The sequence below is a fragment of the Pseudophryne corroboree genome, chromosome 4 (assembly GCF_028390025.1).
Source record: "Pseudophryne corroboree isolate aPseCor3 chromosome 4, aPseCor3.hap2, whole genome shotgun sequence".
Lineage (NCBI taxonomy): Eukaryota > Metazoa > Chordata > Amphibia > Anura > Myobatrachidae > Pseudophryne > Pseudophryne corroboree.
The window spans coordinates 276,830,951-276,849,259 of NC_086447.1; the positions used below are offsets into that span (position 1 = coordinate 276,830,951).

At 40.1% G+C, this 18,309-nt stretch overlaps 1 protein-coding gene across 7 annotated transcripts in view; it reads left to right on the plus strand.

Annotated features, from left to right (window-relative positions):
* The window catches only part of SCHIP1 (schwannomin interacting protein 1), an 821,995-nt gene that overhangs the window by 765,922 nt on the left and 37,764 nt on the right, over positions 1–18,309 (plus strand). For all 7 annotated transcript variants that reach the window (XM_063916148.1, XM_063916147.1, XM_063916150.1 and 4 more), the window contains one exon: positions 14,788–14,906. In XM_063916148.1, coding sequence (XP_063772218.1) covers positions 14,788–14,906 — 119 coding nt within the window. The remainder of the gene's footprint in view (positions 1–14,787; positions 14,907–18,309) is intronic.

Sequence of the window (18,309 nt, forward strand, 5' to 3'; positions counted from 1 at the left end):
ATGGTCATTGCAATAAGATCATGATGCTATATATACCTGTAAATGTCTTTTATCTGTACAGATGGATTTTGTTTGTTATGAAGCTGTGTGTGTACTGTTTCTGCAAGCCCTGCTTAGTAAGCAGGCCTACCCAGCATCTGCCACTGCCACTCTATTATATAGAGGTGACTTGTGGAGGACTCATCAAACATTTTACTAAGAAAGTCTTTGGCAGAGGATTTGCTTATTGGTCAAATCATAATGTTTTGATTACAGCATATCCTTTAAAGACTGCCACCCATATACTAACTTAATAGTCAAAGAAGGTCACAAGCCTTGGCTGGACAGAAGTAACCTATGCAAACCCAGTATCTGTATGACTGAACTAGGGATGGTTATCGTCCATCAATGTCTGTAAAACATAGATGGTTGATAGCCGATAACCGTTTTGCCATCGATGGTGAAGAACCACTTGTTCTCCACTATCAATGGCAGGGCCGGATTAACAATGGGGCGGATGGAGCTGCAGCTCCAGGCCCCCCATTGAAAATAGGCCCAGAGGACCCCCAATCCGGCCAGCCGAAGTCCCGACCAACCCAACTACCTGTTTGTCCTGAATCTGCATGAGGCTCCGCCTCCGGATCCCGTCCTAAGCTCCGCCCCTGTAACCGCACAGACAGTGCTGTAGGCGGCCGCGTCGCTGGCAGGAGGAAAAAGCAGCATGTCACACACAGCAACCTCTGTTACTATGTGGCTGGGACTACACATGGTAACTTTGTTTGCAGATGATCAAAGTGCCTCCCGCAGCCTGTACGTGGCTGCAAGGCAGTTAGGTCTGGCCCATTTGATGCAGCCTCAATCTCTACTGCTGCCGGGTGGGCAGGGATAAACAGCACCTCCAGACAGTTCTTGCAGCTCTCGGTGGGCGGAGCCAAGTCCCGGCAGCACTCAGCAGTCTTCCAGAGAAGTGTCAGAGTGGGGGATTCAGAGCTCATCCTGGCAATTTGAGAGGAGACCTTGCTCCCTGCTGAGATGGAGAGGGGACAGAAGTCCTGTACAAGTAAGAAAGGACAGGAGTTTGAGAGGAAGGAGACCAGTGTTCGTGATAGGTAAAATAACCTGAGCTGTGCAGACTAATGAGTAACAAATGTAGGGGTAATGGGATTGAGGGGGTGCAAGTAACTTTGTACAGTGGGAAAAAATGTGGGATTTCATAAGGAAAAAGTTACTGATGTTGGGCTGGAAGAGGAATGTGACCCTCCAGGCACTCAGGTCCAATCCATCATGTGTGGCACTCCACATTCTCCAGAACCTGCTAAGTTACCCCCACCCCCCATTTGAAATAACTGCCCACCCCTGCACTGGCTGTAAAATAAGCAACAGGAGTGGCCTTGAAGGTAGCAAGCATTAGAAGCTGCAAGCAGTGCATTGGTGCAGGGAGTGCTGTTGCTACAGGGCCCACACTGCCTCTGGGGCCCGCCTTTCCCCCTGCACCCAATCACACATCATAGTGTTGCCCAAACGCCCCTTCCCTCACTGACGACCATCCACCACTCTGTGCCGCATTTGACTGACACCTACTCCCAAATCCCCCCACTGAATCACACTGCAATGAGAGTCCCATACAAGGTGAGCTACATCGGGCAGCATGCCAATGGAACTACTTTTGTGCAAGCTGAAATTGAATCTTGCCCTATGTGTATGTGTGCTATATGTATAAATACAGTATATGTATACTATGCACTAATGCATGCATGCTATGTATTCTTTATATACTATGTGTATGTATGCATACTGTACTATGGGCCTGATTCAGAGTTTGATGCAGCTCTTGCGCCGCACGCAGATTCCTGATTATCGGGAATCAGCGGCTGCGCAAGATCCATTCTGCACATGTGCACAACAGGCCTTCCAATCTTACCTGCACTTCCCCTCCGCTGCTGCCTGATTGCCAGGCAGTGCATTGAGGGGTTGGGCAAGGGGCTGGGGGGAGGCCAGTGTTCCCCTGCTTTCTGGGAGGTGAGAGCCAGGGGTCTGCGTGAGTTCCTGGCCTCGCAGTCCCTGCATCTATCGGTAAGCTGAGTAAGCTGGAGCTTAGCTGTCCGTCTGCATGGTACATTGCGACCGAGAGTGCTTAAGAACGCAATCATCAGGTGTTTCAGCCCCCCTAGCCATTAGTTCAGAGACCCTCTCACATGATGGTCTAATTTAAACTACTACACATAACTGGGCACAGGCAGCCTATGGCACTCATTAGGATGATCTATGGGAGCTTTGTATTGTCCCTCCATTTATTTCACCCCTACACCCTGTCCCTACATCCAGGTACCCTCACCCCTACACCCTGTCTCTGCATCCAGGTACCCTCACCCTACACCCTGTCTCTGCATCCAGGTACCCTCACCCTACACCCTGTCTCTGCATCCAGGACCATTACCGTTTAATCCTGTCCATGTATCCAGGACCATTACCCTTTAACCCTGTCCATGCATCGAGGGACCGTTACCCTTTCATCCTGTCCATGCATCCAGGGACTGTTACCATTTCACCCTGTCCATGCATTCTGGGACCATTTCCCTTTCACCCTGTCCATGCATCCTGAGACGTTACCCTTTCACCCCGTCCATGCATCCAGGGACCGTTACTCTTTTTAATCCTGTCCATGCATTCAGGGACCATCATCTCTACAGTCTGTCCTTTCATCCAGAGACCCTCACCCCTACACAGTGTCCCTTAATCCTGAGACCTGCTCACATCCATAGCAGCAACCAGTCTCCACATAGTCATCTCCTCTTAGTCTTACCCCGCACTGCCATGTGTCACACACCCTGGCTGTGATGTCCTCTGTAATTTATATTGGTCGTTGGAGTTCTCTTTATAATATAGCATTTATTGCAATGTTCTTTGTAGTGTGTGGAGATCACTTGGATGCTTGGTGTATTATATAGCACCAAGCATGCAATGATCTCTGTATCATATGGCAAACCCTGCAATGCTCTCTGTATTAGATGGTGGTCTCGGAGATACTCTCTGCGTCATATGGCAGTTATTGATGGCTCTGCTTTATATGTTGGTCACAAACTTTTTCTTGTTATAGCTCCACCTATTAAGTATTTGAAGGTAAGCACTATTTATAACCTCCATGGAGATAGTCACACCCATGGCACAGGCCACACACCCTATGTAGACCACACCCACACCACACTGGTCTCACCCCCACATCGTTTGTCACACCTCCTGCCGAGGCACACAATAGGCCCTGCATAAATAGCAGCTCCAGGCCCATGTGGACCTTAATCTGGCACTGATCAATGGTACAGATTCCCACTGTGAGTTGTTGCTTTTTTTTTTTTTCTCCAATGTCGAGAGACAGAGCCTATCTTCACCTCCTGATGTACTCATGACATACTTGGTCGGAAGCCTAGTAAGTCATAGAGCAGGAATGACCATCAGTGGGTGAAACCATTGATGGTTTCCATGTGAATGGGTTTATACCATCGAGAGTAGCAGCCGATGGTGACCACTGATGGTTAACCTGACAATGTCCATCCCTAGACTATACTAAGGGCCTGATTCTGATTTGGAAGTAAAAAAAAAAAAAAACAAAAGGTAAATATTGTCTGTTTTTCCATTTAGCCCAAAACTGTTAGGTTTATTTTTACATTGCAATTTAGATTTCAGTTTCATCCATGGGCAAAATGTAATGGGAGTCCGAGAACGCCGAAGGTGCGGGATGCTGGCCGATCTCTTACTTTTTTTTAAAAGGCAATCACTTAGAAGGCATGGTTTTGCCTTGTAAGTGATTGCCCTTTTTTTAAAAAAAAATGTCAGAGATAGGCTGGTATCCTGCATCTCCAGCGATCTTGGACGTCATTACATTCCGCTGCAAATCTAAATCTCTATGCACATGTTAAATCTGCCCCACTTACAGTGCAACATGGTTTTGCCCAGGTGCAGTTATTTTTTTGCTTTACTTCCAAAACAGAATCAGGCCCTAAGTGACAGCGTCAAGCAAGAATAAAAATGTAGGGACTTTATTATATTTGGGTTTTTTTATCAGAATTTCTATAACTACACATTAGGTAGCACTTTACAAGTAATAATTAATTATTCACATCAATCTCTCACTAGAGCATACAATCTGTATTGCTACCACAACGATCTAGAGAAGGCAGCTAGCCTGCCAGCATGTCTCTGGGCCATCGGAGGAAATCGGAGCACTTGGAGGATGCACACCCAAATAAGGAGATAACATATAAACTACACACAGATAATAATTGGGTGCTTTGGATCCCTTGTGGCGCGATATAAAGGATAATAATAATAGTGCCCTGGCCAGACTTCAGCCTATGAACCAAAGGCTGTGAAACAGCAATGCTAACCACTGTGGTACCTACTTTGCTTCATATAGATGTTTCATTTTATTGCATGTAAATTGTGTCTTGATCCCATGCACGTTCAGTGTTGTATAATATATCAGTGCATTATAAATTAAGGATACCAAAATATTGTGCATTCAATACTTTAGTATTGTACCAGAGCACTTCTGCGCCCTAGGGCATGTTGCCCCTGCTCCCAGCACACATGATGTCATGACATCACTTAGGACAAATATGGGAACAGGTGGGGAGTATGGCAAATATTTTATACTAATGATATAAAAATAGAATACTGTTGTAGAGTAAGGATAGAGTGGACCCATAATAACACATTTACCTTGTGTTGGTGTTGAGTAATGCTTGTTTTAAGGATAGGTCTGGTTCCACGGCATTGAGGTAATAGAATAATGCTTTGCTTTTCTATTGATTGCACACTTATATGGTGATGTGAGACCATTCTGTATATATGGCACAGATTTGCAGGGCTATTATAGTGGTTTGACATGTTGTGTATGAGTAATGATGTAATCATCGGAAATATGAATAATGGAAAATGCCTGGTTATGTGATCAGTGTCTTGGCTGCTGGTGTGTAATTTGTCACATTATATGATCATGCACAATATTCAGTTCCTGTAAAGATAATTTATAAGAAATGATATCATGCTTTCCAAACATTCATACTGGACTCTTTTTCAGCCTAATTGGATTGTAATCAGAGATGGTGATAGCGTACTCAGTGCTCCATACTACCATTTTTAATAGTATTCATTTTGTGACACTATTGCTAATTAACAAATTGATAAAAAGAAAACAAATTCCATGTACTAGTAATAATGGTGAACAGACTACATTACAGCTTTTGTTTTTTTATGTACGCCACACTACTGAATAAATGAAATGTTGTCAGTATGGGAAGCAGGAAGCTATCGCTGGAGAGGAGAACAGGGTGGGGGGTGTAATGGGGCCCACACACAGTGCTGTTTGTGCTAGGTGCGATTTGAGCCTATACAATCTGTGCTATGCAATTTGGACTAAGTGGGGTATGCTATTTGAACTATATCCGATTTTGAATACACTACAATGTACTATGTGTGCTGTAGTACAGAAATACCAGCCTGCACATACTATTTTGCCTTGAGATATGGACGGGAGCACGCATCGCATCTCAAGGGACAATACACATGGTGCTATTTGAACTAGACGCCATGCTATTTGAACTAAAAAGATCAAATAGCATCCGAGAATTGCACCGTGTGTGGGCACCTAAGTCTTATGTACACCTAGTAGCTGTTAAACTCTGCTGTCTAGATGTGAACCATGGGCATCAGGTGTCCTCTTCACACCTCCTGTATGGTGCACAATCCATACTGCAGTATCCCTCTGCTCCGCCTGGTCGTGGTTGTGTCAACTGAGAGTTTTTTCCTATTCAGTTAGTCGCACAAATTGTCCGCAATAACATTTCATAGCATTTAATAAAGGTTTTTTTATTCTTGGAGACCCTGAGCAGGTGAAGAGTTTAGAAAATCACTATTTTAAGGTAGACATGTTGGGATTTAGTTCAGAGCCCCTGGGACCACATCCTCCCTCACTACACAATGATTAATTAGGAATGTAGAGGATTTAAATTAGCTTAATATGGCTAATAATTATGTCATTTTTGGGGTGATATTCTGTAAAAAGTAGAATAATGGGTTCATTGATGTGGGACAGGTTTATGGAGGTGTTTTATTGATGCTGTTTTTAGACTTGCAGGTGGAGTTGCATGTATTTTTAACAATTTTTTAAAAGTGACGTAAAATGACACAGAAGTTAACTCACAGCAATTTTATGCACTCCAAATTAATCTAGAACATTTAGTTTGCTGGAAAACACTTGCTTACTAACATTTTTTCAATGTTATTGATGAAGAACCTTTTAAGAGCCGCAATAATTGGCTTTTGGCCACTAATCTGTTTCTCTACAGTTATCCAATGCTAGTTTGCAGTCTTTGGGGTACAGTTAGTTTGCACTTTTTTAGGTACCCCCTACTGCAGGGGTCTGAATACAGCTTGGGCTGGATGCAGGGACTATGCAGCCTTTGCTGCAAAGCTATCATGCCCCCTCTTTTTTTGTGGAATATGGGGGGGGGGGGGTATTTTGCAGGGCTCCCCTAGTGTATAGCGCTTCCTTTTCTATTATGGGGTTATTTTAAGAAAACTCCTACTGTGTGTTGTGAATTTCCTCTTTTCATTTAGCATAGGTCGTTTAACCAGGGCTCTTTACTTATGGGGCCTTCCCCTTCAATCTCCGATTGTTCTTGTAGTGTCGTTGCACCCCTCTCAAGCATTGGAACCTCCTCCAGGTTTACGTGCCAGGCCCTTATAAAATGGCATCACATCAAGCCTTGGAAACCCAAGTCCTCTTAAAGACTGCCCTAAATGTGCTGCTCCAACATGCCACCCCATCCCTCCGAATCCTACAGCTGTGCTTATTAGCAGTGACGCAGCCAGTGCATGTCACTGCAGGAAAACAGTGCAGCCCAGGTCTCCCTCTGTTGATAACTGACACCACTGAGAGGTGGGGGTTTCGAGTCCGGTGGATACCAGAGTTAACTAATGCCATCATAATATCTATTAGAAAGATGTAACATTGTAATACACATTAACATATATCGCTTTGCCACACTGTTTAAAGTAGGCAGCATTATACTACTCGCCACATTTTCACAGTGAGGGTCGTTCAATTTAGTGTGGGAAAAATGCCTAATTGATTAGTCTGGTTGTTAAACCCGGAGCTTTACCTGCGTAGTAAACACCGTTCATTTCCAACTTATTACTGTAAAGTTACATTGTTAACTTTCACTCACTTCCCACAGAGGTGTGCTGGAAAACTTCTGATGATGGGCTACCATATATTACTGTAATGTGTGTGCAGCTGAACATCCCATCTGCAAATCAGAGCGTTGAATCCCCCCTCCTCCAATAGTAACACATTAACTTGAAATTCCTTGCCAACAGCCCTGGTGTTATGATGTTACAAAAATCATAACATAAGACGGTAACATAACCAAATACACATAAATGTAGAAGTGGGATGTGGTATTAAAGGTCGACAGTGTCTGTGTCGACCACTGTTGGTTGACGGTAACTAGGTTGACAGCATTGTAGGTCGACAGAGTCTAGGTTGACATGAGTTTAAAAAAAATCTTTTTTGGTGTTGCTGTCACCATACAGTGACCGGGAACCCCAATTAGTGCACCGCGTCCCCACACGTGGCTCTTTTCGCTCGCCATGCTTCTGGCAAAGGTTACCGTTCCCAATCATAGTCCACATGGATCGTAAAATTTGAAAAAGTTCATAAAAATATTTTTTTTTAGAAAGACTCATGTCGACCTTTTGACCTGTCGATATATAACATGTCAACATAGGAGCCCTGTCAACCTAGTTACTGTCGACCAATAGTGGTCGACCTAGACACTGTCGACCTAAGTCTTGTTGACCTAGAGACCGGATACCGTAGAAGTGAGCAGTGTAAAGGCTGGTTACACATTATAACGATGTGTACCCGGACTACATGGTGGCCGACGTATCGCATCCGGGGTATTATTATTATCCTTTATTTATATGGCGTTCCGCACGCCCAATTACAGAGTACATATGCACATAATCAAAACAGGAAACCAGTGACTTACAGTTGAAGACAATATAGGACAAGTACAGGGTAACTAAACATAACTACATCAGCAGATGACACTGAGATAAGTATCAAGGTGGCTGAAAACTGCAGGATTTGGGCAGTTGAGGATTATTAAAATAAGAAAAAGGATAAGCACATGAGGGAAGAGGGCCCTGCTCATGAGAGCTTACATTCTAAATGGGAGGGACATATAGACAGGGGTGACACAGATGGGGTACACATCAGTCCTATGTAATGAAGGACTGAACAATCCCTCATTCCAGCCTTCATTATGCTGCACCGCGCCACATGCGATATCGTCTGTTTGGCAGTGGAGCAATGAATTTGGTGTTGCATCTCAATAGACAGCGTAAAGATATAGCTCTCCCACATACTAACAAATCTTTCCACTTTTACAATCCCTTTCCAGGGTTACCTCTACCCAGTTCATGCAGAGCAAATAGAAAAGCTTGGACTTAAACAAGGACAATGATGGGGGGAGATGCTGAAACCCAGCCCTATAGTATTCCATTGCAGGCAGTTGCGCTAACCTTAAGCCTTTATTTTAGCACATCTGTGTGTACGGCCTATGAAAGGTGTGCTTTATGCCTAGAAAGACCATTGTGATCCTGATCTAATTCAGGGAATTATTGCTCCATTCTTTGCTGATATTTCCTGAATTCTAGAAGATTTATGTACGTTGTATAGCCTTCAAAGCAGGATTGGCTGGTTTAAACCACCTTAGCTTAAACCAAATGTTTTTTTTTATTATGCCGTTAGTACAGCACAGTGGCGTGACTTATGGGGAAAAAGCCTATTATACCCAAAAAAATAGTGTTTTTATTCAAAATGTTTATTGCCAGTGACCTTCCCAGTGCTAATGCTTAACTCCTCGTGTGTGTGTGTGTGTGTGTGTGTGTGTGTGTGTGTGTGTGTGTGTGTGTGTGTGTGTGTGTGTGTGTGTGTGTTTGCATTTTCTATTTTGTCTTACTATTCAGAATTATTTATAATAAGACTAATGCTTAATATTAACTTGTTCTTGCTCTCAATTTCATCTGTCGGAGTGTACTGTGTATGTACAGTATTAATATACTCAGATGTAATAGGAATAATAAAATGTAAAAAATTGGTTTTATTCATATAGTCCCAGAAAAAATAATTTCTAGCATACACACACGGCAGTCATTTGAACGATGATATGATATATTGTGTATCCAATTAATTTTTGCTCCTGTACATACTATGCAGTAATCATGTAGAAGTAAAATCGAGGATTCTAATACATGAACACATTCATTAAAACATTAATGCAAAAAAAAAAAAAAAAAAAAACCGTAACTACAAAAAGTGTTTTTGGTTTTTTTCTTCTTTTTTTGGGTGGGGGTAACTTTTTTTTTTTCCCCCAACCCTGCTTCAAAGAACAACTCCTGTAGAAGTATTATTATTATTATTATTATTATTATTATCCTTTATTTATATGGCGCCACAAGGGTTCTGCAGCGCCCAATAACAGAGTACATAAACAAATAATCAAACAGGAAAACAGCAACTTACAGTTGATGACAATATAGGACAAGTACATGGTAAATAAACATAGCTACATCAGCTTATGACACTGGAATAAGTATCAGGTGGCAGAAGACTGCTGGATTTGGTGCAGTTGAAGATTATTAAAGTAAGAAAAAGGATAAGCACATGAGGGAAGAGGGCCCTGCTCATGAGAGCTTACATTCTAAAGGGGAGGGGTAGACAGACAGGGGTGACACAGATGGGGTACATAGAGAGCGTGGAACAGAGTGTTAGGATGATATTTGGCTGGGTTTGGTGAAGAAGTGGGTCTTGAGACCCCGTTTGAAGTTTTGTGGAGAGTCTGAGGGAGAGAGTCTTATCAGACGAAACACATAAACACATAGAGCTAATTTTTTTTAAAGATTCACTTTGGAGCAAGAAACTGAAAAAATCATGTCCCTTTTAAAGGGTGATTTTAATTTGCAAAAGTGACAAATTGTTTGACAAATTGCCAAACTGTTTATGACTTTATACTCTGTAAAAGTACTATTTTTAATAAGTTGTGGCCATAAAAAGTTTTTTAAAAATGTTTAAGGGTGTCTATAATAAGAATTTTGTATTCGTTATGTGTGCCTTTGATACAGACAAATGACCAAGTATACAAAGTAATTGGTTAAAATCTATTACCATCCTTCAGTTTAATATAACCTAAGACTTTCAGAAAATAGCAATATACTGTAGTTAATGACTATGGCTGATATATTTGCTTGTGGTATCCAATAAACGTTTTATAAACATTCAGCAATTCATTGAATCATTTAAATTTCAAACATAAATTCCAGGTTGTTTAATATGGTGTATCTTGAGAGAGAGTGAGAGCGCTTGTGTCAGCTCTTCATATGAAGCTGTGGCACCACAGGTTTTATCTCTGGAATATTTTTACTGACTGCTTTTCTTTGAAATCTAAATATAATGGTGTCAGGCATCCAGATGCTGCATTTTGTCTTTATTAGGGAATGCCGGAGCAGAGTAGATTGTAGCTGCATTCCCTGCTGAAGTGTGGCAGGTGATAGTGGGAGTATGACAGGCCTGGGTGCTCTGCGCAAGAGAGAGATCTGAATAGCAGAACGTAACAGATGTCTGCACCTGCATATGAGAAGAAGAAGACATGCACTGTGGGCCTAAGTAAGGGGAAGCTCGTATATTATGCCGGGTCTGAGCTGTCAGAGCTTAGATAGGATCCCTAATCAAAGCCTTGAGAGACGAGATAACTGGAATAGGAAGTTGAGCATGGACTAGATGTAATATCCCAGAAGGCTGAAGATGAACAACAAAAGGAAGGATATGATTTTGCAGAAAATCTCAACCCTTCATTTGATAGAAACATCTACAAAGGTAACGGCCCTTCGTGTACTGTTGGCAGTATGTTTGTGGTAATGGATAGACAACTCTTTGCTGGATCATTAACGAGTCAGCAACACACCACAATGTCAAAAGTTAAAAACAATCCTATTAGCTATAAAGATACCAACAATATATAAAGAAAAATATTTGCCTGCTAATAAAGTAATATTATATTAGGAATTTAATTCCTTGGAACGCTCAGGTAAAGGCACTTTGTTACTAGTATCCTTAAAAATAGCAAAGATTAATTAACCTAATAGTCGGTGGTGTACATGGCTGGACATCACTCTATGAATTACCTTCTTCACATGGAATATCTGTGGCTGTGCTGCTCAATAGTGGACAGTTTTTCTGTTGGTAGACTAGAGATTCAATTGTCCCAGTTCTAGAACAGAAGATCCAAGTAACTGCAAACAGACGGAAAGGCTGTAATACAACTCCAGGATGGGACCATCCAGCACTGGGGGGAATTGGAAGCCTCCTTTTTTTCTGTAATTAAAATCTTTTTTGTTTTTTTCATCCTGTAAACGACGACAGACCTTAGTGAACACAAAATGGATTGTTCATTCTTAATTGCATGGAGACCGCTACCTTGGCCTGTGCTTTCAAAGATACATAGAGAAAATGCTAAAATAAGAGCTTATGTAGGTTTGCAGTTACTGCCATTATACCATTATCCAAAAAATAAAAACTTTTTTTTTTATTAACTGTACCTGCTTTTAAATATTATTTATCTATAATTATATAGTCCATGTTAGAGTCTGTGATATGTTTTCATCCGGTCTGGGAAATAGCTGATCTGTTAAAATGGATTTTAGGTAAACTCTCAGCACAAGGGCTTTCACTGCAGAAGGATTACATTATTACTAGAATGTAGACGACGTATAGGCCGCTGCAAATGGTTAAGAAGCTTATTCCTGCAGCATTTCTGTATGCTCAATGACACACATGGATGTTTGTATTTAATCAGCTTAATTTCTTTTATTGGAAATGTTTCACTAGCTGACTTTATTTGAGGTGTTTCTTTTTCCTAAAGATTTGTTCATTTCATGACATATGAGAAAGAGGACTTGTTATAGTTTATGGTCCATGGGTTGTAGTAAATCTTCTTACACCAGATTAGTCTATATCCCTTTAATTGTATGACGTGACTTACCCTGTGGACAATGTATGTCAAGATGTAAAAAAAGGATAAACTGCAGTCAGAAAAGACTAGAGATTTGCATTCTAGAAATTTAATTTCAGTGGGGTATCACAGCATTTCTGCGTAATACAGTAACGGATCAACTTCTATTGGCACCTCTGTTACTACTTATATGACTGTCAAATGACCGCTGGCATCCCGACAGGGGGGAATTCGTATTGTCATCATTGGGGCTTGTACACATAAGGTTTACAGAAAAACAAAGCATAAAAAAACCCATGGTACATTGTCACATTTTACCTAACATACAGTAGGAAGGTTGTTCCCAAAGCTTCACTACAGCATACTATAGTACTATGTTCCATATATGTAATGAGCAGCATAGACACCATTATATTATACCAAACGTTTATCTGAACGCTACAAGTAAGTTTATTTATTTTGTTTACTATTTAGGTGGCGACTGTGCAGTGAGCCATTACATGCAGACTTTTTTGTCTATATGCAACATACACCAAGTGATATTTTGCACTAATAAATAAGCTGTCCCCGCCACTGGTAGAACTGCAATGTCCCATAGCTGGGAAGCTTGATTCTGTCAGTCGGCCTGTGTGCCAAATGAAGCCTCTACATAAAAAGACTAGTATAAGCTAAAATAAAGATCTTTTCAGATGTAAGCATGCTTTTAAACTTGATTGCACAGCATGTATACTATAGGTGTTGAACACTACATGAACATATCTTGTTATACTGGAGGTTTATGTTGGTGTATCTATCCATTGTCTTTAAGACTGGATGTATCAGAAGCTCTTTTGTTGGTGAGGCTGTATCAGTGACAGCAGGCTATTGGACGAACATCTGGAACCGCATATTATTTATCTACATGCTTGCGCACTAATCACATTTTCTTAAAGCTGTCTCATATGATGTATCTAATGGCAATATATCAACATATATTTCTGTAAGAATTAGTACAGGACGGATTTCTGTACCTTGTCACACTTGAATGCACCACTACTGCTATTCTACATGGTTCTTGTAAAGATTCCCACTGTTTAATCACATACAGTAGCTCCCAACAGGCTAAATCAGGGTAAAATAAACTCTACACAGAAGATACCAACTTGTTGGTAAAACACTGCCCCTTGGGAGATCTGAGAATTGGGTGTGAGAGAGTAGAGGGGACGTCTAAGAAGCATGCATATATGCCTGCCGCTGTCACCAACAGAAATGTATTTACCCAGTGTAGACCAGGAAAACATACTAGTTTCACAATTACTTGACTTGGTTCAAATAGTGAATTCCTCATCAGCTCCTCATGTGGTAACACCTTACATCACAGGCTGGGCTGTGATCAGGATCCTGGCAGTTAGGTACGTATTGGGGTTAGGCACTAAGGAGTGGGGGAGGTTAGTCTAAGGCTGTGGTGCAGGTTAGGCTGCGGGAGTGGATGGTTAAGGTTAGGCTGTGGGAGGGGGAGGTTAGTGTTAAGCTGTAGGATGGGTGGGTTAGGGGTAGGATTTGGGCTTGGATAAAAATACTTACCGCGATCCGTCAGGACTCCCGCTGTCTGTATTCTGACTCCTGGGATTTTATACCCAACCCCATACAATCATTAGCTAGTTATAAAAATATTAAAAAATAATTAGTATTTAAAGGGCCTAAACCCAATACTGATCCCTGTAGAACTTCTTGATTACGCTAGCTCATTCTGAACATGCTGCATGTAGAATAACCTTATCTTCTATCATCCAGACAATTCTCTTCCCATGTACATCCTTTGTTCCCCCAGATTAGTACTCTCAGCTTGTGTACCGGACATGGATCAATATTAAACACCTCTGCAAAATCCAAATCTATCACATCAAATTGCACTACTATCTTCTGATAAAAAGAAATCATATTTGTTACACTTGGCTGGTCCTTCATGAAATGATGCTTACACTGTGCTTCATCAATTTATTTTCTACAGTATAAATCCGAGTGCTATACCTAAGGTTCCCTTCAGGTGTATATGACACACTCATGCTTACACTTTCCTGCGTTCCACCATACTTGCAGCACTAACCCAGTTATATAAGAAATAGTTGGTTATTAATACTGAATGTTTTTTAGCTTAGCACACCAGTGTAGATGCCATCAGATCCAGGTGTTTTTATTGTAGACTTTCAGCTGCACTGTTTCCTGTGTCTGACAAGTGACATTAACTGGTATGCATGAGCTATTGTTACACAGCTTGTTTCCTGGCATTTTTCCTTATTTGTGAAGGCAAACCATTATAATAAACCAAACATTCTAATTTTCTGTACTACTTGTGAAAAATCAATAAATCTAATAAGTATTTTTTTAAACCCCTATTGTGACAATAATACACCAGGTGGTAAGTGAGATAGGTGCATTATAAAGGGGGTAGTATAATGTGAGCATACTATACACTAAAGAGGCCTATAGAAGAAAACTTCGTGCTGGCATTAAGTTATAGACACGTCTGTAAAATCAGCACTCTTGAAAATCTATTTATTATGAATAATGTCTCTTCTAGCCACAAATCGATACAATTCTGTTAGCGCTGCTATTGTTTGATATATATATTTTTTTATTGTTTTTTGTAATTGATCTGAATATTTACTTTATTACAATCTGTTTAGTAAAGTCTGAAATGCTAAACAGATGTCGTAAACCTGATTACTTCACCTGTCAATTTGTCATTTCTCAGGCTCAGAAGAATGAAAGAGAATCCATCAGGAAAAAATTGGCACTTGGGAGTTTTTTTGACGATGGCCCTGGCATCTATACAAGCTGTAGCAAAAGTGGAAAGCCAAGCCTGTCTTCCAGGTATGATCTTACTGGCGCAGTGTCACCCTGCTCTTGTGTATTCATGTGTATGCATAGCCGATTATGGAGAGCCCTGCTGCTGGTATGTCTTTATCAGCACGCTGCATTTACTGTACAGGATGTGAGGGATTTTTAGCTCTTGGACTGGCTGAATTTCAGTATTATTTTTTACTTATTTTTTTAAACCATTCTCTATCTGCACCCAGAAATACAGCACACTCACTCTGAATACATGGATGAAATGTCATTTTAAACGGTTTTCAGATTCACATGAAAATCTGGAAATTAATCTGAGCACATGTCGCTCTAGGATGGAATAAACAGTGTATAAAAAGTGAGCTTTAAGTTCCAGCAGAACCATCATTTGCAGTGTGTATAGGAAACCTGCATACTAATGTATATTTTGATTCAAGAAGATAGCATAAGATTTACTCCCAAGAAGTGAGTGTATTCTACTTTTCCTTCTGAGAATATTTTATATTGCTGTTAGCCCTACTAATTGGATTAAAAAGAAAATCTGGGATTACATAGACGATGTGAATTAAAAGTGAGATAATGGGGACTTTCACTCTAGAGGGAGCTTTTATTATGCTAAAGTGTCTCTGAAAGAGGATGTTTGAGCTCCCATATTAATATAAACGTTATACATTTTTTTTTACAAAAACCACTGATGAAACCAAAAAGAAAACGGCACAAAAATGTATTGTAATATAAAGTGTTCTAAACATGTCTTAAATTCCACTGTGATATAGCCTATTGGGATCATGTAGAGTTGGATGCAGCACAGAAGTACAAATGCGCTTTTTCATACTGCATATGGTGTATATAGCAACATATCTCCCATAGCACCTCTATGCTTAGACACTCGCATTGTGATAGGGGCAGGCTGACAGACCATTACCCCATACCCACCATTTATCAAACCTTGGAGAGTGATAAATTGCATGGTGATAAAGTACCAATCAATCAGATCCTAACTGCCATATCACAGGCTGTGTTTGAAAAATGACAGTTAGGAGCTGATTTGATGGTACTTTATCATCGTGTTATTTATCACTCACCAAGGCTTGATAAATCTGGGCTATAGTATGCAGGGGAAGCACAGGTAATATATTTGTGCCACTCCCTCGCTCAAGAGCTATGCTGACGGTGATTATGATCATCTGCATGGACCTTTCTTAGATATAAAAAAAATAAAGAGTAGCAAAGGCTCCCCCAAAATGAAAACCAGCTGTAGTGCCCATAGCCTATACCGGTAACAGAGATGATATGTTTGGGGTTCTTCCACCCCTCCTCCCTTCCCCCAAACCTCCGCTACTAGCATGAGTCTATGTCAGCCAGGGCTAAGCAAAACAGCCCCATGCTGATAGCACTAGGGCAGTGGGTGTGGGTTAATTGGTTATATAATGTGAACCTATACTTTCCTTGGTGCACTACAGGTCAGCTCATGCTGCCTCTGATAGGTTTTTGCATGCTGGCACTTGTAGCATTATCATGCCGGAACTTGAGGAGCCACCAAAGCTGGCATGCTCTGTCATCCATGGCATGTCTGGACTAGTAATACACCAAGGAGAAATAAAGTAAATCCAGGATATGCTGGGACCTGTATTATGCTGAGGAGAAATACTGTAATACACATGGTTATAACGGCTAGTGTAAGATATGCTAATAGTATATACAGGTTGAGTATCCCATATCCAAAATGCTTGGGACCAGAAGTATTTTGGATATCAGATTTTCCCGTATTTTGGAATACAGGTTGAGTATCCCATATCCAAATATTCCGAAATACGGAATATTCCGAAATACGGACTTTTTTGAGTGAGAGTGAGATAGTGAAATCTTTGTTATTTGATGGATCAATGTACACAAACTTTGTTTAATACACAAAGTTATTAATAATATTGTATTAAATGTCCTTCAGCTGTGTGTATAAGGTGTATATGAAACATAAATAAATTGTGTGAATATACACACACTTTGTTTAATGCACAAAGTTATAAAAAATATTGGCTAAAATGACCTTCAGGCTGTGTGTATAAGGTGTATATGTAACATAAATGAATTCTGTGCTTAGATTTAGGTCCCATCACCATGATATCTCATTTTGGTATCTAATTATTCCAAAATACGGAAAAATCCGATATCCAAAATACCTCTGGTCCCAAGCATTTTGGATAAGGGATACTCAACCTGTAATTGCATACCATAATGAGATATCATGGTGATGGGACCTAAGTCTAAGCACAGTATTCATTTATGTGTCATATACACCTTATACACACAGCCTGAAGGTCATTTTAGACACTTTGTTTAATGCACAAAATTATTAAAAATAGTGTGTGTACATTCACACAATTCATTTATGTTTCATATACACCTTATACACACCGCCTGAAGGTCATTTAATACAATATTTTTAATAACTTTGTGTCTTAAACAAAGTTTGTGTTCATTGAGCCCTCAGAAAACAAAGGCTTCACTATCTCAGTCTCACTCAAAAAATTCTGTATTTCGGAATATTCTGTATTTCAAAATATTTGGATATGGGATACTCAACCTGTATTACGCCTTTTCTGTAAAAATATCTTATCATTTGCATCCGTTATGTGGGGTTATTATAAATCTGACTGTATATTATGATAATTACATATTTTATGTGGATATAATCTACACCTATGTTTTTGTTGTGAAGTGCGTTCAACACTGCACAAGCCCCTATGTGTCAGAAATATAAATAGTATATTTATAAAATACAGGTTGAGTATCCCTTATCCAAAATGCTTTGGACCAGAGGTATTTTGGATATCATATTGTTCCATATTTTGCATACCATAATGAGATATCATGGTGATGGGACCTAAGTCTAAGCACAGAATGCATTTATGTGTCATATACACCTTATACACACACAGCCTGAAGGTCATTTTAGCCAATATTTTTTATAACTTTGTGCATTAAACAAAGTGTGTCTACATTCACACAATTCATTTATGTTTCATATACACCTTATACACACAGCCTGAAGGTGATTTAATACAATATTTTTAATAACTTTGTGTATTAAACAAAGTTTGTGTACATTGAGCCATCAAAAAACAAAGGTTTCACTATTTCACTCTCACTCAAAAAAGTCCGTATTTCGGAATATTCCGTATTTCGGAATATTTGGATATGGGATACTCAACCTGTATAACATAATATAAATATCAATAAAGAAAATCATAAGTACAGATGGATAGGCATAGAGGATCTGTCTAACCTGCAGGATTTAATAAATTAGGCTGAATGAGCATAGTATAGTAAGAAAAGTATCTAGGAGATTATCACAAAAAAAAACAACTTATCTTGAAAACCACCAAGGCAGTCAAATGCTGGTAGAATACTGTAGTAAAATGAAATA